This window comes from Macrobrachium nipponense, chromosome 5 (genome assembly GCF_015104395.2).
Source record: "Macrobrachium nipponense isolate FS-2020 chromosome 5, ASM1510439v2, whole genome shotgun sequence".
NCBI lineage: Eukaryota > Metazoa > Arthropoda > Malacostraca > Decapoda > Palaemonidae > Macrobrachium > Macrobrachium nipponense.
Genome location: NC_061107.1, coordinates 111,652,787 through 111,675,525, shown reverse-complemented (window position 1 = coordinate 111,675,525; position 22,739 = coordinate 111,652,787). Strand labels below are relative to the sequence as shown.

The following is a 22,739-nucleotide window of genomic DNA, read 5'->3' as shown; positions in this document are numbered from 1 at the left end:
AAGTTGGCGGTTACTAATCTTCCCCGGAGGCAAGGCTACAGGCTACGTCGACCCAGCAGAGGCGACCCCGACTATCGCTTTCATCCAGCAACAGCTGGCTGCCTCGTTGACGGACCAAGGCCAGGACATCTCCTCGGAAGTCGCGACGCTTGATATTAATGTGGAACCTATGGTAGGTGTAGACGACCTGTTGGTCGAGGTAGGTACGTTGGACACCCAAGGGATGCCCTTGGGTGCAACTGGTTCTTCTACCCCTGCAAAACCTCTCCACATCCTTCCAAGGCTTTACAGGTAATGAACTATATACTTCTCCTGACGCTTCCCGTTAGACCCAAGGTCAAGGGTCAAGCAGTGAAAACCTTGACGAAGACGTCGTCGTCGTCTAAGAAGACGGCATCGGCGTCATCTTCTTCTCGTAAGTTCTCCCTGGCTAGAAATCCCGGAGCAGAGAGATCTAAGCTTCTGGGTCCGGCTCTAAGTCCTCGAGGAGTAGATCCTCCAGGGAGAGATCTAACACTCATCGATCGTCAGTTCCGCTACCCTTGGTTTCCGGTTCAGAGCCACCCTTCCACCTCCGCAGCAGCTCGGCTTTAGACTCCAACGCTGGTCTGTTACAACAAGTGGGCGATCTGGTTGGGTCTCTGAAAAACAGCATGGCAACAAATGATCTCTCGGTTGTCTGATAGGATTACCTCTCAGGACAACATTATAGCTGGACTGAGCCAAGCTCCACTAGCCTCTCCTCCACCTTTCAGCACAGGTGGAGCCCAACTACCCCCGTATGACTCTCTACCTCCGTTCTCAATGAACAACCCTTGGAGAGTAGCGTCATACGCCCCCTTCCAAGACGGGCTTATCTCTATCCCGGAATGTGGAACTCGGAGGATTGAGGACTTCGAGTTCTACCCGGAAGACCTTCAGCCTCCGTTCATCGGCTACGCCAGGCTCACCGCCTCAGCCATGACTCGGGATGATAAAGTACCAAAAGAGACAGTCCTCTATTCACGTGACCGAGGCTCAGAGAGAATGGCTCAGGTGTCTAGAGGACATGGATTGTTCCAACACGAAAATCCAACCTTTTAAGAGTCCGTTTACGATCTTTACGATGGAAGAGAGTACCCCGCTCCCTTTCTTGACAAAAGATCGCGACAATACTATTCCAGCAGCCCAGAAGGGGGATTCCATGCCTCAGCTGAAGGAAGCAGATCCTACGTCTCCTTTACTTCCTTCAGCCGGTGAATTGTGGGAAGATTTACCCAACACCTTCTCAGCTGGCAAACTCAACCAGACTGTGCTATGGAGCAGCTTGGTGAGAAGCTACCTAGGCTTCCAGATAGCCTTATTCAGGCAGAATTCGATGCCAAATCGCGGTTAGCCAGGTCCTATTAATTCCATGGCTATGACCGAGGTGGCTACCATTGCCTATGGGTCGGAGCCACTCTTTAAGCTTCTTACAAATCTTTGACTCAAACGGTGCAGTCGGATATGTTTGAGTTCGCCACTGCTAGGACGAATTGTAGGAAAAAACATGTCCTACAAGAAGCAACAATTTGGCACGAGCCGAATAAGTGCCTTACGTAAGCATCTGGGGAGCAGACCTCTTCCCAGAAGCGATGGTGAAGGAGGTTCAGTCAGAGGCTACGAGATTGAACCAAAGCCTTAAAGACCGTTGGGGTCTTACGGCCAAGAGACGACAGGATCAAGCCGGTAAGGGTAAGGCTCAAAGGAAACCTAGACGTTTCCAGCCCTACCAGAAGAAGCAGCCACGCTTTTCTCAACAAGTTCCGGCTGTTCCCTTGGTGCAAAACAGCCCAAACCTTCCACCTCAAAGGCTCAGTCGCAGCCGATTTATGTTATCTCCCCTCAGCCTCAGCCCTCCACCTCTTACGCCCTCTCTCCAGCCTACAATCAGGTCTTCGAGGGTCAAGCTTCCCAGAAGTATGACCGCTCGGGTAAGGGAGGCAGAGGTAAGCGATCCTTTCGTGGGAGAGGATCGGGAGGTCCCTTTAATAGAGGAAAGCATTTCAGGGGAGGCCGAGGAGGCTACCAGAACCAATGAGGATTTTCAGGTAGGAGGGAGGCTGTTTCACTTTCGCCACCGGTGGAACTTCAGCAAGTGGGCTCAGAGCATTGTGTCAAAAGGCCTGGGTTGGAGCTGGTTAGCGAGCCCACCCCCATCCAGACCTTTCCGCCAACTTCCTTCCAAGGAATTGACGGAGTATGCGGAGGATCTCCTTCAGAAAGGAGCTATAGCGAGAGTCAAAAGGTTAAAATTTCAAGGACGCTTGTTCAGCGTGCCAAAGAAGGCTCACAAAAAAGAAGGGTAATCTTAGACTTGTCCCCGCTTAAACTTAGCCATTCGCTGCGACAAGTTCAAGATGCTCACGATCTCGCAGGTGCGGACCTTACTTCCCCGTGGGGCCGTCACCACCTCTATCGATCTTACAGACGCTTACTATCATATCCCTATTGCAAGACACTTCCGTCCGTATCTGGGCTTCAAGATAGGAGACCAGACATTCTCCTTCAAGGTGTTAGTTCCTTTCGGGCTCAACGTAGCACCCAGGGTGTTTACGAAGCTGGCGGAAGTAGTAGTTCAACAACTAAGATCGCAAGGGGGTTATGGTAGTAGCGTATCTCGACGATTGGTTGATCTGGGCTTCAACAATCGAGGAATGCAACAGAGCAACACTGAAAGTGATTCAGTTCCTGGAATATCTAGGCTTCAAGATAAACAGGACCAAGTCAAGACTCACTCCAGAGTCAAACTTTCAGTGGCTAGGCATTCAATGGAATCTATCCGCCCATACTCTGTCGATTCCATCAACCAAGAGGAAAGAAATAGCGAAGTCAGTCAAGCAATTTCTGAGTCACAAACTGGCGTCAAGAAGAACTCAGGAAAGGATCCTGGGTTCACTCCAGTTTGCATCAGTACGAACATCCTGATGAAAGCCAAACTGAAAGACCTAACCAGAATCGGACAAATTATCCTCAGTCCCTCTGATTCTAAAGAATCGACTCCGACCGTGGGCGAAAGTCAAGAACTTGTCGGTGTCAGTGCCCCTTCAGTTTCCTCCACCAGGGATCACCATCCACACGGACGCTTCATTAAGCGGTTGGTGAGGATATTCCCAGTTCAAGAAGGTTCAAGGAACGTGGTCACCTCAGTTCCGTCAGTTCCATATAAACGTAACTGGAAGCAATGGCAGTGTTCTTGACTCTAAAAAGGTTACGTCCGCCAAAGTACTCCCACATAAAGCTAGTCCTGGACAGCGCAGTGGTAGTACATTGTATAAACAGAGGAGGCTCCAAATCACGTCATCTAAATCATGTCATGGTAGCCATCTTCTCCCTGGCGGACAAGTTCAGTTGGCATCTCTCCTCCCACTCATATAGCTGGAGTGAGAAAACGTCATAGCAGATGCTCTATCCCGATCATCAGTACCTCTAGAGTCGGAATGGTCACTGGACAACAGTTCGTTCCAATGGATTCTTCAGAGAGTTCCAGGTCTACAAGTGGATCTCTTCGCATCTCAAGCGAAAACCACAAACTCCCATGTTATGTTGGCCCCCAACCTGGACCCTCTGGCCTATGCCACGGACGCCCTGGCTCTAGACTGGGAACAACTGGGAGAAGATTTATGTCTTTCCTCCAGTGAATCTTCTCATGAAGGTATTGAACAAACTCAGGACATTCAAGGGTCAAGTGGCTCTAGTAGCCCCAGACTGGCCGAAGAGCAATTGGTACCCTCTAATTCTGGAAACTGGGTCTTCGCCCTCTTCGGATCCCCAATCCCAGCCTCTCCCAGTCAGTACAAACGAAGACTGTGTTCGCTTCCTCAGGGATTCTCAAAACCCTAACTTTATGGATTTCATGAAGTTTGCAGCGAAAAGGGATGCGAATATTGACCCTCAAAATATTCTCTTCTTGGAATCCGATAAAAGAGATTCAACTTTGAGACAGTATGATGCTGCTGTCAAAAAGTTAGCAACCTTCCTGAGAGAATCAGATATTAGGATCATGACAATCAATTCAGCTATATCCTTTTTCAGATCCTTATTTGAAAAAGGCTTAGCAGCTAGCACGATTACGACAAACAAGTCAGCCTTGAAAAAGATTTTTCAATTTGGTTTCAACATAGACTTGACAGATTCCTACTTCTCGTCTATTCCCAAGGCGTGTGCTAGACTTAGACCTTCTGTAAAGCCTACGTCAGTATCATGGTTCTTAAACGATGTTTCTAAAGCTGGCTTCAGAAACCGATAATGACACATGCTCGTTTATAATGCTCTTAAGAAAAACTCTATTTTTATTAAGCTTGGCCTCAGGAGCTAGAATTTCAGAACTGTCGGCTTTATCCAGAGATCCGGATCATATTCAGTTCCTTCCCACAGGGGAAGTGCTACTTTCTCCGGAACGTAGCTTTATAGCTATGAATGAAGATCCTTTGATGAGGTGGGAACCATGGAAGGTACTACCCCTTCCACAAGATGTATCTCTTTGCCCAGTTTCAAACCTTACGAGCCTTTTCTGTCTAGGACCTCCTCATCCTCATCGGTCCTTCTCTTTAAGAGAGAAAAGGTGGTACTTTATCTATTAAAGGCATCAGGCAACAATCCTGTACTTCATTAAACAAGCCAATCCTGACTCTTTTCCAAAAGCACATGATGTCAGGGCAGTAGCCACCTCAATTAACTATTTCCAACATATGAACTTCGATGAGTTGAAAAAGTATACTGGATGGAAATCGCCGACAGTGTTCAAACGTCATTACTTAAAGTCCTTGGAAGCTCTGAAATTTTCAGCAGTAGCAGCGGGTAACATAGTTTCCCCTGACTCCACCTAATCTTTAGTAGAAGATCCAGTCCTCCTTTCTACCTGCCTCACCCAACAGTTCGTCTATTCCTGCCTTGTTCATCTACGGTCACCTTGTGTCTTAGCTGCTTTTATGATGATGTGGTGGGTGTCCCTTATTTTTTTGCTAGGGGCACTCACAATTGATTATGGATATTGATCTCTTGGATGTCATCCCCTTATTTTTATGCTAGGGGATACATCTTATTTGTAATGGTTTACGGGTTGTATATTAAGTTATATACATTCCTTTATATATTATTATTGTTGAGTTTGTTTTGTTCAACTTATTATGTTAATTGCTCTGGATTTCTGATACATAGCTTTACACAGATACCATTTTGGTACATATATGCCATATTACCCCTGTATATATGTAAATTACCTTAAGTTAAGAAATATTATTAGAATTAAGTTTAATTTAAGCAATATTTCTATTTTGTATCATTGTGTATATGTATCCTTATTAGCAATTATATTCTTTTATTTTTATTTTACCTTTTATTTGAGACCTCCTTTTATTTTGTTGATTTTGTTTACAATCTTGTGCTATTTCTCTGGTACGATTTCGCACAGCGACACGAGCTGAGCCCAGGAAAAGGGATTGGATTTTGACGTAAGGAAAAATCTATTTCTGGGCGATTGGCTCGTGTCGCCAGCGAAATCCCGCCCTACCCATCCCATCGCCCAAGATTGTCTGCTAACTTCAGGATGGCCACCAGAGGCGCAGCAGTCGGCAGCATGGGATGGAGTAGTAGTAGTAGTTGCTGCCCACTCTGTGGGTCGGCTCTCCTCTTGGGGGGATTTTGTAGTGGGAGAATTCTATTGGCATTTGGCTCGTGGTAGTGGTCTCACTCGCCATAGTGTTCATACCGACACCCTCTTGGAGGGTGAGCGAGTCAGTTATACTGACCTTTTTCTTTATTTATTTATTCTCTGGTATGTGTTAGTACATTTACCCTAGAAATAATAGATTAAAGGATATTTCGCTGGCGACACGAGCCAATCGCCCAGAAATAGATTTTTCCTTACGTCAAAATCCCTTTTCTACAAATGAAGGGCTTTGCTAATTCTAAATCATTTCATAGAATTGCACAAAATTAATCTGGAATTTGTATTTTTCATGATAGGTACTTATATATGACAGATTGTTATAACAATAAAATTCTGTTCTTCAACAGCATTGGAAGCACTAGACTACTGGTTTTTATCGCCCAGTGATGATGAAACAGGAGCCTCATCAACTTCTCACTTTACGAGCTGAAGAACTGGTCAAAACAAACGTGCCTGTCTCTTGCAGTCGCATGTCAACACGAGCCCTTTTGTCCACACCCTTGCGCCAAATACTACTTGCAGATTTGTGGCTAGGTGGTTTGCGCACAAGAAAAAAAAATACTAATATCAAAGTAAGAAATATATATTGATTCCTTTTATTGCAGATTTGTTTCACATATTTGTTGGGAATATCTGTAACTCTATATGTGGCACCTGAGATGTCTTGAATACTGCACCTAACTTTCTTATGAGTACTATACAACCATAATCTCAAATTTTGGCAGTGTTATAGTCTGGAAATTCAAGTTCCCTTGTTTGAAGGTGTACCTAAGCTCATTTTCTTATTCTTCTGAATTTTCTTGTTTTCCAAAGAAGTGCTAAGGACAGTAATTAAAGAACAAAAGTTGCATTAGCAATTATTAGGAAAGTTAACTGCAGTCATAAAGTTATGGGTATGTAAGAAAAAATCAGTTTCCTTTTTAAGAAAGTTTCCTTTCTCCATTTTTTGGGTATGGTTGGGAGTTGGCTCAAAAAACTGTACTATAGGCAACTCCAATTTAAGTATACTGTATTGCTCAAAGGACATGCTTAAACAGTAAGTATGTATATGATTCATATATTTTAATGTATAGAAAACAAATACCTTCCCTGTAAATCTACTGAGTTAACAAACAGGACAAACAATACATTTTCCAATTCAAATTCATAAACCTTAATCACGCAGTGAGTGGATTGATAGATCATCCATGGTTGCATTTTATATATACTATATATATATGTATATACTATATATGTATATATATATATACACACACATATATATATATATATATATATATATATATATATATATATATATATAATATAATATATATTATTATATATATATAGATATACTATAATTTAAATTTTTAGTAAGGAATTTCCAGTTTCCTACAAAATGCAACTAATCCCAGCATCTGAATCTACATTATCACTTTCTATTTGGTATTTTAGCCTCATTTCATTCCTAACTGTATGTACAGTATTTGGTTAGAAAGGCATGATTTGGGTTGCAAAAACAAAGATGCTTGTGTTTTGGTATGTGTATTCCTATTAATAAGAGCAATCTACTCTAACAAATGTAAAAGCTAAACTACAACAAGAAGTAGTTTCAGTGACTTGTTTTACTTACTTTGGCATCTACAAGATCCCAACCCCTTCTAATTCCTAAGTTAGCAAGCGGAGCAAGACAGTTACCTCATCTATCTATCTGTAAGAAGTCCCAAAGGGCTTCTGATAGCCAGCCTTCCCCCACAGAGAAGGCTGCCTGGTCTCTTGCTAGCAGTACTCCCAGTACTGCAGCAACTGTTGCTGATGGCCCAGGGGCAACTGTTGCCCAGGGTTCCACAGACCCCTGCCAAACTGGTACCGGTCTTGGTAAGTCACCTTCTCAGTCCGGTAAGGGTTCCCAGTCTACAGACCCGGGGCGACCCAGGGCTGGCTGCCAGCATGGCTTAGCGAGAGAGGGTGAGTAGAGAGTGGGCAGGTGCTCACTCAACCTCCCTGTTCTCTGAAGAGTGACACAAGGATCCCTAATAGGTGACATCGGCCTACTGGCCTGCTCACCTGGGAAAGGCGAGAAGAGGTCCCCTATCTAGTTCATACAATAAGAGCCCAAGGGATGAAAACTTTACTCAGATCAATAACTAAAACAGCCAATAGAATGCCTCAATAGTTGTGATGAAGAGGAGAAAATTTAAGTGTTAAAATATGTGTAGTGTACCTGATTTGTAAAAATGTTGTTAGCCATGATATCTCCAAGACCATTTTTAAGAAGCCTGACCATAATGTCAGTGAAACTGATAGGTTGAGTTGCATTGTCATTAAAACAAAGAAAACAATTTTAACTGGACAGGAGGCAGTGAAATCAGTAAAGACTTGGGAGGCATGGAAGTTGACTGAATTGTGAAATTCCCATTCAAGTAAGCTCACAAAATCAGATTTTTATTGGGGAAGATGGATCAGTTTGAAATTAACTTAAGGAGCAGGAGAGGGCTAGGAAGTGAAAATAGAAAAACATTTATGTTTGTCAGTAAAATAACAGTCTTGAACAGAAATGGTAGTACAGTATATAAAAAGGAAGCAAAGAGTAGATGAGAGAATAGAATCCGGATGGTACCACTAAATTTTTGGAAGGAAGATGTTCCATTGTTAGGAACAACAGTTATAAAGCAGTTAAACAAATGAAAGAAACACTGGCATTACAAGGATTCTAAGCCCTTTTTTTCAATGTATTTATGTTACTGCTACTATTGGTGTTATAATTTGATTATCATATTTTTGGAATTAGTGCCAATACTTATTTGAGCTGAACTAAAGCACTTTATTTTCAGGTAATGTTAAGCCTGCTATTCCCACCGTTGATTCTTGTTTTGGGATTCCGAAGCCGGGAGGAACTCAAAACTATGCCTCAGACGCGTGAAGAGCACCTGTATGATGACCAGGGTAGATCATCTGACTCAGAAAGTGATACTGATTCAGATGATGATAACATGGACATGAGAAATGAACATGATCCAGAGGTAGGAAGTTTCAAGGAATTCATTATTTTTCCTGAAGTTTTAGCTTTTTAATTTGGTTGATATTAGGGCTTTTATAAGGGATTTTCATTTCGTAATTTCATATTTGGCCTTTTATGTAATGTCCATTTATCATCTTTGGCAGTATAAAAAGGTAATGTACTGAGAAAGGTTTTGTTTTTACCTGTTTTGTTGTATGGTAATGCCTTTTATGTACTGTACCTCTAACTGATACCCTTTGTGTTTGTGCAGTGTTGCCAGAACTAAATTTAATTTTATTAACTATTTATTATCGTTTTTACGACTCCTATAATTAAGACGAATTAATAAAGTGGTGAGTGTTACCAAAGAAATAAATTCTTAAGTACAAGTAATTAAATTGCTTTGGGTTATTTAGGAAGCATTTGGACACTGAGCATGTCAGAAGTTTATGTACAGTACTCTTACATATTAGGTTTTATATTTTATTGTTCACCCAATGCACATTTTAGTATGTGTACTTAAGTACAGTATCAAGAAGTTACATTTAAGGTTAATTTTTATATGTACCTACATATTAGCATTACATATTTTAAAAAGTGGTCCCTTGTATGCTCTTTGAAGCCGTAGGTGGGATGCCAGAGGAGCATAATTTTAATTCAGATTTACATTATAAATAACATACTCAAGTTTCTTGCAGTATTTTGTTTTGTTTTGTTATAATACCTTGCTTTTTTCATTAAGCCCTATCTTACTTGTTTTATATATACTGTATCACATTACAGACTTCCCAGCAAAGGTTCTTATACAAATCTAACCTTCAGGCAGATAAATAATTATGTATAACTCCACAGTATATGGATGGTAACACCTTAAATTGACAGATATATCAAGTTTTGATCAGAACAGTTAAACTCACTTTTCTTTAAATGCTTCTATTTACAAAGTTTTGTCTGCATTAATAATTTACTACAATATTTGTCACAATTCAAAAATTTTCCAGTTTTTTTATTTTTTCTGCCCATGTTATTTTCAGTTTCCATAACACATTACTACTGGATGTACTAGGTATTTGTGAAAACTGGATGTTAGTCAAAGGCTTTGTGGAAAAGTGAATGAGTGTCACCTGATTTTTTAAGTCATTATTAGACTGATATTTCAGATTATGTTCTTATGAAGATTATTATCATCTTTTTTATTATAATCATAATATACTGTAATTATTATCACTATTACAGTAGTCCTCCCTTATCTGCAGTTGTGATATTTGTGGTTTCACTCATCTTTGTTTTACTGTGGACTGAAAAAAAATGTTCATAGGAAAATTCCATGAATAGAGTAAATGTTTCATAATTTTCCATCTGCTCAACAAGCAAGTGCAGGCAGTAACTTGAAAAATGTCACCCGCTACTGTGACCAGCGAAGCACACAGACTGACTCCTTCCCTTGTTCTTGCACCCATGTTTGCTTGTATCTTCACCAATCACATCCAGTCTTCCTCTCATACTATTCATTATTGCTCCTTATTCATTGTTCTGGAGCATTGTTGGGATTATACTAAAATATCAGAATACCCTCCATGAGAGAGAGAGAGAAACACACTGTGTAATATTGTATGCTAATGTAAAATTTTCTATATTGATGCGTATTTATCGATTAAGCTTTATCATTTACAGTATATGTATGTATGTGAACAGAAATCACATAACATACGAGGTCAACATACGGCTCACTATTATCTTCCATTATCCACGGTAAGTTCTATAACATTACCGTGTTAAGGGAGTTACGACAGTATTATTATTGTAAGTAGCCATAGCGGTTTGCAAAACTGAGCAGTTTTATTTATAAGGAACCCGCATAGCATGCCATTAACCTGCAAATCAAACTTCCCATTTCCCCCCAAAATTGATCATGTAAAAAAAAAAAAAGAGAAAACAGAAAGAAGGAAATGATGAATGCATGACTAGAAAAAAATATTTACATAACGTAATAATAATAATGTAAAATTTAGAAGACTTAATGCAGTGGTTAATACCTCTTCAAGGTAACATTAGAGCTTCTCATAAATTTATAATCATGATACCCCAGTGGAGTGTAGCTGATGATGCTCCACAAAGCGAGTAGTATGTACTAGTTCTTATGGTGGTAGCACTTGAAGCACTAATAGAAGTTTCTCATTGAAACAGGAATTCTGGAATGTTGCCAGACTTGCTATCTGCCAGCAATGGTGTAAATTTTAAATACCTTTTTTGTAACTAAAAAATCCTGTCAGTCTTGTTACTGTTTGCAGACAGGAAAAGTCCTGTAATTCAATGATAGAACAGTACATCATGAATAATGATGCATTTGGCACAAGGTACCATTAATATCTCGATAGTATCTGAAGACTAACAAATAATAGGAGTGAGTTTTATGGAAGCATAAGTTGATATATTTTTTAACTGCTGTGGAGAGGACAGCTTTGGGTCAAAGATAACCCACCAGGTTATATAATGCCAAATAGTGGAACCTCGGCTTTTGTACATAATCCATTCTGGAACCTCCGATGAAGTCCAAAACGTATGAAAACCAAAACAATAATTCCCATAAGGAATAGTGTAAATACAATTAATGTGTTCCAGACCCCCCAAAAATATTTTTAGAATGATACATTTTTAAAGGGAATAAACACAGTTTTACTTACAGAAAAAATGAGAAATAAATATAAATGAATAATGAAACAAATACGTAATGAACATTTAACATCACTCTTATCTTTATGGAAGAATTCTTTTTAAACGTATGGAAGAACAGCAGAAAGGAGGGGAGAGGGAAGAGGAGAGGTTATTGTTTGGAAGGGGAATCCCTTCTAGAAGGACTTCAGGCCTCAAGAACCTATCTGGGGTTACTTCTCTACATTTTTAGTGGCACTGTTAGGAGTTACTTCCCCTCTTTGTTTTTTACTGGCACTAGGACCAGCTTGAAAGTCACAGGACCCCTATCGCACAGCAAAAACTATCTAGAGACATTGTTTCCGAAGTCTTTAAAATCTGTCTAGTATTACAATGCATTGTCATTAAACATGTTAGAGACATGGATTACGTATTCGCTAGGATGAAACTTCTCAACAAAAATTTCTAACATCACTCCATAAAGGGATTTTGACGAAGGAAAAATCTATTTCTGGGGAGAGACCTGTGTTGCCCGGTGAAAGGATCCTGCTATCCACTTTTGTAGTATTAATAGGTTCTAAATATACCAGAGAAAAAAGCTAGCATGGTATGCTGAGGTTACTACCCTCGGCGTCTGAGCACCCTAAGGGTGTCGGGTATAAAGTACAAGGCGAGCGGAAGCCACTATTCACAGGTCTCCTGCCAACTAGAGGTTTCTTTCCAAAATCCCTCTCATGGGAGAGCCGACCCAACGGCTACTATTTCCCTCTTTCTCTCGCTACTACTACTACTACCCAACCCGAGCGCCATCTTCAATCCTGTTCTTAGATTTCGTGAGACTACGACGCGTTTTTTGCTTGCTCGTAACTTTTCGCTTATCTAAGTGCTGTTTCACAATGGCTCAGCTGAGATGTCCACCGCACCAAAGTTGAGTACCCCACAATTACTGTTTTTCATAAATTTATGGCTGCGGGACTTCCGTTATTAGCCTTCGGCCCTGTAGAAAGTATTGCGGGAAAGGTGGCGTCCCCCCGCCAATTTGGTATCAGAAGCAAGAACGTGTGGGTTTTAGGTAGTATGATGTTTTAGTTTAAATAAGAATAAATCCGATGGTTTTTTGCTTATAAAGTACCTAATTCCTACGTTCTAATGTATTTTTCTTACTATTATTGGTTCGTTATGTCGTAGAAATATCGTACGCGTTCACAACATACGCTGGGGTGCAAGTCTGGGGACTAGACTAAGAACGTTCACATCCCCCCCTCCCCAATTCGTGAACGGTCCGAGTGATCTTGACATAATGGTATTATTATTATCATTATTGATAGACCATGCAGTCTATTATTTATGGTAGGAGAGAGAGATAGAGTTAGTAACTCGTTCCCTCTCACCAACGTAATTTGCATGAATTATTATTAATTTCGTAAATAAATATATGCAAATATACCTACTCATTATTCACTGAAGAGGTGGGAGAGTTGCCACCCATCAGTTCAGCCCAATTATATTAATAAGGTAGGGTAAACTGTCCTTAACTGAATGGAAATTATCCTCCTGGCCAGTCTGAATCGTATAAATTCGATTTTGGTAGGTTTAGTTGAGATACTATCCACGTAACGGTAGCTTAGAAAGATTTACCTGACGTTCCATGTCGCTAGAGAACTCGGTTAGTCAGTTAAATCCATATCAGTTATTTTCCCAATATATATAGGTATATAAGGACCATTTGCAACTCTTCCATAATACCTCATTATAAATCTGATGTATATCCATTATCTTCATTATGCTATACTGTATTACTGTGCTGTAAAAGGTCTGGTTAATATTCGTCTTGGCCTAGCCTCCTTCCATTTAATCCTTAGTCGTAGGCTATACCTCTCGATCGAGGGCCACCCCAATCGGTTGTTGTACCAACCACGACAGGCATGGGCCCAGTCACACTACCACCCCTAACAGTGGTAGCCTACACAACTGCTAACGAAGTGGCCGCCCCAACCACGACGGGCCACAGGCCCAGTCGCACTACCACCCTTACAGTGGTAGCCTACACAACTGTTGATGGGTGGCCACCCCAACCGGTTGCAGTACCAACCACGACGGTCCATGGATCCAGTCGTACTACTGCCCCTACAGTGGTAGCCTACACAACTCCTAATAGGTGGCCACCTCTGATCGGACAGGGAGCCAGACATTCTCTACCGACCACCCCTATGAGAAATATCCACAAATTCCTGGGTTTTTTTTATGAATTTCATCATAGAATGCACTTTTTGTGATAAAACTATTAAAAAAACCAAGTATAAAAATTTGTAGTTTTTTTTGAGTTTTAACTAACAAAATAGGCTGTTTTTAGCATTTTTATAGGGGTTCCAAACATTTTGCGGGTTCTGACTATTCACGGGGGACCTGGTACGCATCCCCCGTGAATATAGGGGACCACTGGTGTATATAATATATATATATATATATATATATATATATATATATATATATATATATATATATATATATATATATATATATATATATATATATATATATATATATATATATATATATATATATATATATATATGTATATGTATATATATATATATACATATATATATATATATATATATATATATATATATATATATATATATATACACACGTATATATACGTAATATATATATATATATATATATATATATATATATATATATATATATATATAATATATATATATATATATATACAGTGGTCCCCTATATTCCACGGGGGAATATATATATACATGTATATATATACATGTATATATATGTGTAATATATATATACATGTATATATATATTACACATATACAGTGGACCCCCTGTATTCGCATTCTCCGGATTCACAGACTCTTGCATTCGTGGATTACTCTCGGGAACATTTCCCCGCATTATTTGCAGAAAATTCCTCTATTCACAGTATTTTCTATGAGGAATATCAACAAATTCCTGTGTTTTTTATCAATTTCATCATAAAATGCACTTTTTGTGATAAAACAAAAAAACCAGGTATAAAATTTTTTAGTGGGTTTTTCTTGAGTTTTAACTAACCAAATAGGAGGTTTAAAGCATTTTATAGAGGTCCATCTATTTGTGGGTTCTAACTATTCATGGGGGCATCTGGTACGCATCCCCCGCGAATACAGGAGACTGCTGTATATGTGTGTGTGTGCATACAGGTATGAATATTGATATATGTATATGTATTTGTATGTGTGTACACACACACACTATATATATATATATACATATAATATATATTAATATCCTAAGTGCCCCCCATGAAGGATTTCTAGATCTGCCACTGACTCCACTTGGCAAACATTTCTTTAATCACTGAAGTAGGCACAGTACCCGCTCTCTCTTCCTCTTATTCCTTGGACTTGCCATCTGCCATTGTTGCTGTACCTACTGAATGAAGGTCTTGCAGCTCCTACTGCTTAGTTTTTCCAAGCCCATGGACTTCCCGAGAGACACAATAAATTTCGCAACAGACATATGGTCGTCATGGTCAGCTCAAATCCTTCAAAATCCTTCTCGAACTAACACTCTGGCCACAATTTTTACCAAGAAGAGTTCATTGTCCTGGAAGTCATTCCCTGACAAGCCTTATCTATAAGACTTGTGCAATTAATGATATTGAAGTGATCCTTCCAGAACTCTCTTAGGGTCAATTCAGCATCTGAGGTCACTTCAAAGTGCCTTTGAAACAATACCTTTGTGTACAGTTTCTTGAAATTGAGATGATTTGCTGGTCCAAGGGCTGGATGAGAGGAGTGTATTAAGGGGTAAGAACTTCACAGTGATGAATTTAAATTCATCCAACAACTGTTCTTCCGAGCCAGGAGGATGCACAGGAGCATTGTCCATTACCAGGAGGCACTTGAGGGGCAACTGATTTTCCTGGAGGTATTTTTTAACCATAGGGCCAAACATTTCATTTACCCCCACTCAGTGAAAATTTTCCTTGTGACCCATGCCTTTTTGCTTGCCTTCCACATCAAAGGCAATTTATTCTTAATAACATTGTTTTTTCTTAAACACTTGGAGAGTTTCAGAGTGATATACCAGTAGGGCTTCACTTTGAAATCCCCACTGGCAGTCCCACAGAACAAGAGAGTTAGCCTATCCTTCACATGTTTGTGCCCTGGCAATGAACTTTCCTCCTGCGTGATGTAGGTCCATTTTGGCATTTTTGGCCTTCGTCACGACTGAAGAATTGTTGAGGGAGGAATTCTTCAGCCTCAAGGTATTCCTTGAATTCCTGAATGAATTCTACAGTGGCTCATTTGTCAGAACTCGCAGCCTCCCCATGCTGTACGACAGTATGTATACCCGTACACTTATTGAATTTTTCAAACCAGCCACTGTTGGCCTTGAAAGCACTAACAGCAGCACTTGTTGGCATTTTCTTACTTAGATCAGGATGCTACACCTTCCTTTTCACAAATGATCGCTTCCGGTACACTATCCCCCACTAATTGTTTTTCATTGATCCACACTAACAGAAGCTTTTCAACATCTGCAACATCAGCTGCCTTAATTTCGTTTTTCTTAGCTAGGATAGAGCTGATTGTTGACACTGACTTCGTGTACTTGCTGTACATTCTAGCGTGATCACCAACACATGCACCACTTTCATACCTCGCTACAAGTTCTTTCATAACTCTGTCGTGTTTCTGGCCTTTGTAACAAAGGGCTGGCACTTGGAACTTTCTTTGGCCCCATGATGGCTTGTGTTACAATCAGCTTCACTTGCAAAAAATACACAAAACACAATGAACATGTGCAGTGATAGGTGATGCTCAATCAGTGAGAAACAAAGGCAGAATGGGTCACGAGAGAAGATGTGCTTTGTTGGATGCTCCGTATGGTGCCTAGTCATGTGGTAGGCCCGGGAATGGGAAGAGTGTTTCCAAGCATATGAAATCCGAGGAAACATACGAAATTCGAGACAAAATTTTGTTGGAAAAAGTTTATGAAAACCAAATCGTACAAAACCAAGGTATATGAAAACCGAGGTTCTACTGTGCAGTATTCAGCCTCATTATTGAGAAGTAAGTTGTACTGATGAAAAGTGCTTTGAAAATGAAGTCACATCACGAGGTCAGTTAATCAAATCTTTTTTTTGGAGCTCAGCTTCATTCTGGGATCATAAGCCAGACTGTAGCATCTATACTACATCATAGACTTAATTGAAGTTTTTTCAAGTAAAGCTGCATTTGAAAATTATTTCATGTAAAGTAATGTATAATATCCCATGTCTTAGAATTTTGCAGTGTAGTCTCAGGGTGGTCCATATGTACATTTATGTAAAAACTCCAGCACTGATCACCCTTCCTAAACATGTACACATCACTCAGTTGTCTTGGACCCTGGGATTTGTGTAAATAGAAAAGGAATTGACAGACATGACAGTAGTTTTTATATTTTTGAAGCATGTAAATGAACTACTGTTTGCATAATTTTGGGCTTACAATTGTGTATAGTATAATACCTACTATTGTATTTGGAGTATAAATATTTAAATTTTTTGTTTGGTGTTACTAATAAAAAGAATCAGAATTTTTAAAACTGAGGGAATGGGGGGGAACCTACAAGGCTATGCTATTTGAAATTTTTGAAAGTTAATGCACCCATCAATTTCATGAAAAGATGAAGGCCTTGATATTAGTCACAGGTTTCCGTCTACAAAAATATGATTTGTTTGAGGAAATTCAGCATTCATACAAACAAGGTATTGCCTTACAGGTATTATAGATAAATACACACTAGGTTGGGAGATGACTTAGGTTGAGAAACAGTTCTCAAAATGGTATGATCACCTGGTAAGAATAGGCTATAGCAAAGTTACGGGTATAACAGAATTTTTGAGCCATTAAATGTCAACATAACACTTTGTCCACTACTAGAATTTCCTCCTCCTTGGATTACATGTAATCTACATGTCTGTACATGCTTGCACTTAGCAATAAAAAAACCATGTGTATACAGTACTCTTAAACACCATAAGCAACATATAATAGAAAAAATTTAGTGTAAATTGTATGCAATATGGGCTTGTTAGCATTAAGAAAAAACATAACACCACAAAAAAATTTATAAATTCAGTGACCAGAACTCTGAGGTTTTACAAATTATATTCTTAAAAATCTTAAGAATTATACGAAGCCAGTATAAATGTTTGAAGTCTATTGAATCCCTACACATGTAAGGAATAAAGGAAATGTAGGTGCTGATATCAAATGTGCTTGTTCCTTTAACCCATGATATTCAGAAAATGGCAGTATTGTCATTGAGGTAATTAATCTTCTTTTGATCGCACTCATCCAACCCTGAGCTGATTTACAGCCCTCGCAGGGCTGGCCTGAATATGATTGTTTATACTTATCATTTTTTACTATTTTGGCAATTAAATTACAATTTTTCAAAAAGTTTATTATTAGATTAATTGCAAATGTTGAAGTTACTGACAAAATTTCACAATCAGTATACCGTACGTATTTCCAAAACTTGATAGCCACTGTTAATGAAACTTTGGACATTCACACAACAAATGCTTAATTGTTTTCACTACTTTACACTCTTGATGAATAACTCATATGGCCCAGCGTCTGAATGCAGAGACTGCAGATATACATTTACAATCAAACACATTTAGTGATTGTCCGATTTTCTCACATCATTGACAAATCCACGAAAGAGACAATGAATCTTAAACATTTTTGGTGTAGCAAATTATATTTTTGCAGTTTTAATATACTCTATTAAAGAGGGTATAATATATTTATTAAGAACAAGCCTTTCAGGCCAGCTATATACAGTGGTACCCTCGAGATGCGAAATTAGTCTGTTCTGAGGCGGCCTCCGTATCATGAGTTTTTTGTATCTTGGAACACATTTTTTAACATGTAAAATGGCTAATCCGTTCCAAGCCCTCCAAAAACGCCCCATTAAATTTCATAATAAAGCTAAATTGACCTATAAACAATGAAATACTACAACAATTTGGACCATTCAATACCTAAATTAAGAATAAAACTGCAAAAACTTGTAAATAAAGTGTATATTTGTGTCCAAGAAATATTACTGTAGTAAAATGAAAAATGGATGGGAATCTTACCTTTCGAGTGAGGCTATCTCTGAAAGTGGTGGCAGAGGAGGAGGAGTACAAACGGCAGATACGTACACTTAACTTTACGAAACACATAAAAAAATGTCAGAAAAACAAACTAAACTTTACAAAACACATTAACAAAACTGTAACACTTAACTTTACAAAAAACTTAAAATAAAATTTATTTTGTCTTTTTTTTATTTTTACATTTCTTTTAACTTTTTATACTTTACGTAATTTCAATTTCTTCACCACCGACTGGATGCCAGTCCGTTTACGGAATTTTTCGAAACCACCCATGAGAAGCCTTGAACTCTGGGGTTGCCGTTGATGTCCCCTCTCCGCTGTAGTCTTCGGCTTGGGCAATCAAATCACTGAAAATAGCGCTGGCCTTCTGGCAGATTGCCGTCTCGGTTATCGTATTGCCATCGATTTCTTTGTCCTCGATCCATACAGGAAGCAGCCTTTCCATTTCATTATGCACATGGCTCTCTTGTTGTACAAAATCGTCACGCCCTTGGAAGGTGTAGCTGCTTTGATGGCTTCCTTCTGCTTAAGGATCGTGCCTATCGTCGACGGATTTCGGCCATATTCCTTAGCGATCACACTCAACCACAAGCCAGCTTCATACTTTTTTATTATCTCCATTTTTGTCTCCATAGAAAGCATTCTCTTCTTTCTGTGAACTTCAGCAACTTTCTTGGGACCCATGACTCTATGTACTGTACGTAATTAAGTTACGTATGTAGTACGTATACTAATTAGGTTCTCACAACACGATAAAGTAGCACAACACGATAATATGTACTGCAACGAAATCACTAACGAATTTACGTTACTAAACGAAATCGTTGGACCGAACGAATGCCGATTGCGTACGGTAAAGTTTCGGGTGCGGAGTGGCCGAGCTAAGGCACGCCAACACGTACGTATAGAAGATGCATGATGGGAGGGATGCTGTCCAATTAGAGAGAAGGATCTCATGGCTTGGCTAGCATCAGGAAACCAATGGGGAGAGCAGGAGGGTGGTGGCGAGTCTACTATAACTAAGATGGCGGCGTGCGGCGCGAGTTTCAAAATTGTTATGGGGTGAATCTCGGAATTTCAGAAACCTATTGTATCTTGAAAACTTTTCGTATGTAGAGCAGTAAAATTTTTCGTGTTAGCTTTCGTATCTCGAGTTTTTCGTAAGTTGAGCCTTTCGTATCTTGAGGTACTACTGTACCTACATTATTTTAAGCTCAGTCTGGCTCAACTATTCACTAATAATGATTTATTTTTTAATCATAACACTTAACTTGCTTTTGATGACATTGTTCTTTTTAAAAACTTTAGGATTTTCCAAGTGGTACATAATCAGAGGCTTTAATTTAAAACATCCATTTACATTCCCACATAGCAATAAAGTTAACCTGTCCTTCAAAGGTTTGTGTCCTGCCGGTGACTTCTGTTATTTAAATATAGGTTCTGTTTTGGAATTTTTGTTCAAAGAGGCCAGTCTCATTACAATTGAAGACTTACTATGAAAGAAAACCCTCAACTCTACCTAGCCCCTAAAATCTTCAGTGAATGTATTAGCAGCTCCGTTTGTTTACGCTTGTATCCTTTCCATGCCTTACTATGTAAGTCAGTTTTCTCATCATAAATTTTTAAACCCAGCTGTCTTCTGGCCTTGAAAAATTCACTTCCTGCAGTTGTTGAGGATACATTTTTGATAAGATCATTATGCAAGTGCTTTGCTTTTGCACATGATAGCGTCAGAAATGCTATCACTAGCTAACTGGTTTTTTATGTATATTAAAAGCAGCTTTTCAACCTCTTCCATGGTCTATAGTCTTTGCTTTGTAAGTTATCGTAAACCTTTTGCAACATCAGCTTTTCTGATGGCCAGTTTTATCATTAATTCTTCTGTTTTGATACAGTGGTTCCACTCCCATATTTCTCTATCATTACTTTTTTTAACTATGTTGTGTTCCTTACACTCCCGTTTTAGCTTCACTCCTTGCAAACTTCCGTGGCCCTTGGTGAATATCAATAAAATAAAAAAAATTATGAAGAAAGAAGTGATTATTTACAGCAAACATGTACAAAATTCTACCCTCACTAAGTGATTTTATGATCTGCAGTCTGGGATGAAGTGAGACAGATAGATCATATGAATAAACTGATCCACAGTTCCTTGTTTTTTCCTTTGTTTGCAAGTGTGTGAGGCCAGAGGAACACTATCATATTTAAACAGAGAAACCTGAGATTGATGGGATGATGTTGACATGTTCAAAGAAAGTGTGCCGTAGCCAAGTCCCCGTTTGAAATTTGTAGTTTTTTCAGTGAATACATAATGATTTAGATATCCAAGATTTATGATACACAAGACTTTGGAGAACCAAGTTTTCCTACACTTGAAAATATTGTAGTATTCATGCATAACTGGTTACTTTAGATAATGAAATCTGATGTGTATATGTATCATTTGAGATTCAATTGGTAAATCATCTAGAAATTTTACTTTCTCTTTCTATATTTGGACAGTGATTTTTGTAAATAGAAACAACAATGAAAGTGCTTTTAGGGTGCTACTAGTGCATAGTGCACTTTTATGTTTTACAAGGAACCTTATTTATAGTAAAGCCAAATAGTAGTAATGTATAATATGTTGTCTTGAGAACATGGAGCCATTAGTATGGAGATGATGTGCGTGTACGTTACAGTAGTACCTCAGACTTCGAACTTAATCTGTTCCAGAAGGCTGTTTGAAGTATGATTTGTTCGAAATATGAAGCAAATATCTCCATAAGAAATAAAGGGAATCAGGATAATTCATTCCAGCCAACCCAAAAGGTCCCCCTTTTCACATTTTTTCTATTATTAATGTGTTCAAAGTTAAATTAAGAGTGTAAAATAATGAAACAGTACATTATATGAAGTAAAATGTTAACAACTTTATTTTTTCTGCGTATGATTATGAACTGCTTGTTTATTACAAGGCTAAGTTACTTTTTCAGTAGTAAAAATTGTAAAAAACAATTGTCGCTAGATAGGTATTTTACCGTAACAAAAATGATTTAGGCAGATCGAGTGTAAGTGATAGAAACAGGCAAATAAATCATCCCAGCCCGTGCTGATAAGTCAGTGGGAAGCAGACTCCCCCTTTCCTCTCCTCTCTCTATCGTCTCATTCAGAGCACCGAACACTGAATCGAGCTAATTTTTTTGTTTTTGTATATTGCATTTGATTGCTTCTATGTGTTATCATTATGTTAAATGTACTGTGAAATAACATTTTATTTATGTGAATTGGTATTGCTTTTATGTACATATTAGTAAATGATTTTACTCTCTTCTTCTCTCCTCAACAATATCACGACATAAAATAACTTGAAATCATTATTCCTCAAAAACATCCCCTCCCTCTACCTCGAGTTAGCTGTGCATCATCACAATGACAAATGATTTTGTTAATCGTTAATGCTAAATTTGATTGTGGAAAGCTTTGTTCTTTCATTTACTACAGTATTTTGTTAATATTGCTCAACTAGACTGTCTCACTCAGCACACCAAACACTGGCTCAATGAGGATTTTTTTTGTCTATTGCATTTGATTGTTTTCATGTTTTATCATTATGTTAAATTATTTGTGAAATTTCCCTTTTTTATGTGAATTGTTATAGCTTTTACATACATACAGTAATAGTTTAACTCTATTTTCTCCATCTCTCCTCAACATATCAACGCTCCCTCATTCAGTCTCAAGTCAGCTGGGTGTGATGTCACTGTGGTTACGTACAATTTTATACATCGTTTATGCTAAATTTTACATTGAAAGCTAAAATTTTATATTTAAATGCTTTATACTTTTTATATATTTTGTCGATATGGTTATTAAATAAACTATATAGTGTAAATACCAAAAATTTTAATACAGTTTTTCTAGTAGGACACGTAGGCCATGAATACAAGTATAAACTTGATAATCAGTTGGTTCAAAGTACAAGCATTTGTTCGACAAATGATAAAAAATGTTCTCAAAAATTTTGTTTGAAAAACGGAAAGTTTGACATAAGAAACATTCGACAAATGAGGTACCACTGTATATTGTCAAGTTTTCTTTTTATTTTTGCCATTTATTACCGCCAGTCCCTGGATTACGATAGTCTTGGGTTACGGCAGTCTCAGATTATGTCGGTCTCAGTGTACACCATTCCAAATTTATGGCGCTTGATTCACAGCACTGTAAGCGATTTTACGGCTGTATACCTGGGTTTATGG

The 22,739-nt window shown here is 38.6% G+C and overlaps 2 protein-coding genes and 1 pseudogene across 14 annotated transcripts in view; 2 read left to right on the top strand and 1 right to left on the bottom strand.

The window, feature by feature from the left end:
• LOC135215321 (transient receptor potential cation channel trpm-like) overlaps window positions 1-6,119 on the top strand; it is a 40,178-nt pseudogene extending 34,059 nt beyond the window's left edge.
• The window catches only part of LOC135215595 (transient receptor potential cation channel trpm-like), a 655,531-nt gene that overhangs the window by 130,865 nt on the left and 501,927 nt on the right, over window positions 1-22,739 (bottom strand). The gene's annotated exons all lie outside the window — the stretch shown is intronic.
• The window catches only part of LOC135215320 (transient receptor potential cation channel trpm-like), a 39,675-nt gene continuing 23,095 nt past the window's right edge, over window positions 6,160-22,739 (top strand). Inside the window, exons 1-2 of the mRNA XM_064249883.1 lie at window positions 6,160-6,261; window positions 8,506-8,694. Of these exons, the coding sequence (XP_064105953.1) occupies window positions 6,160-6,261; window positions 8,506-8,694 (291 nt within the window). The remainder of the gene's footprint in view (window positions 6,262-8,505; window positions 8,695-22,739) is intronic.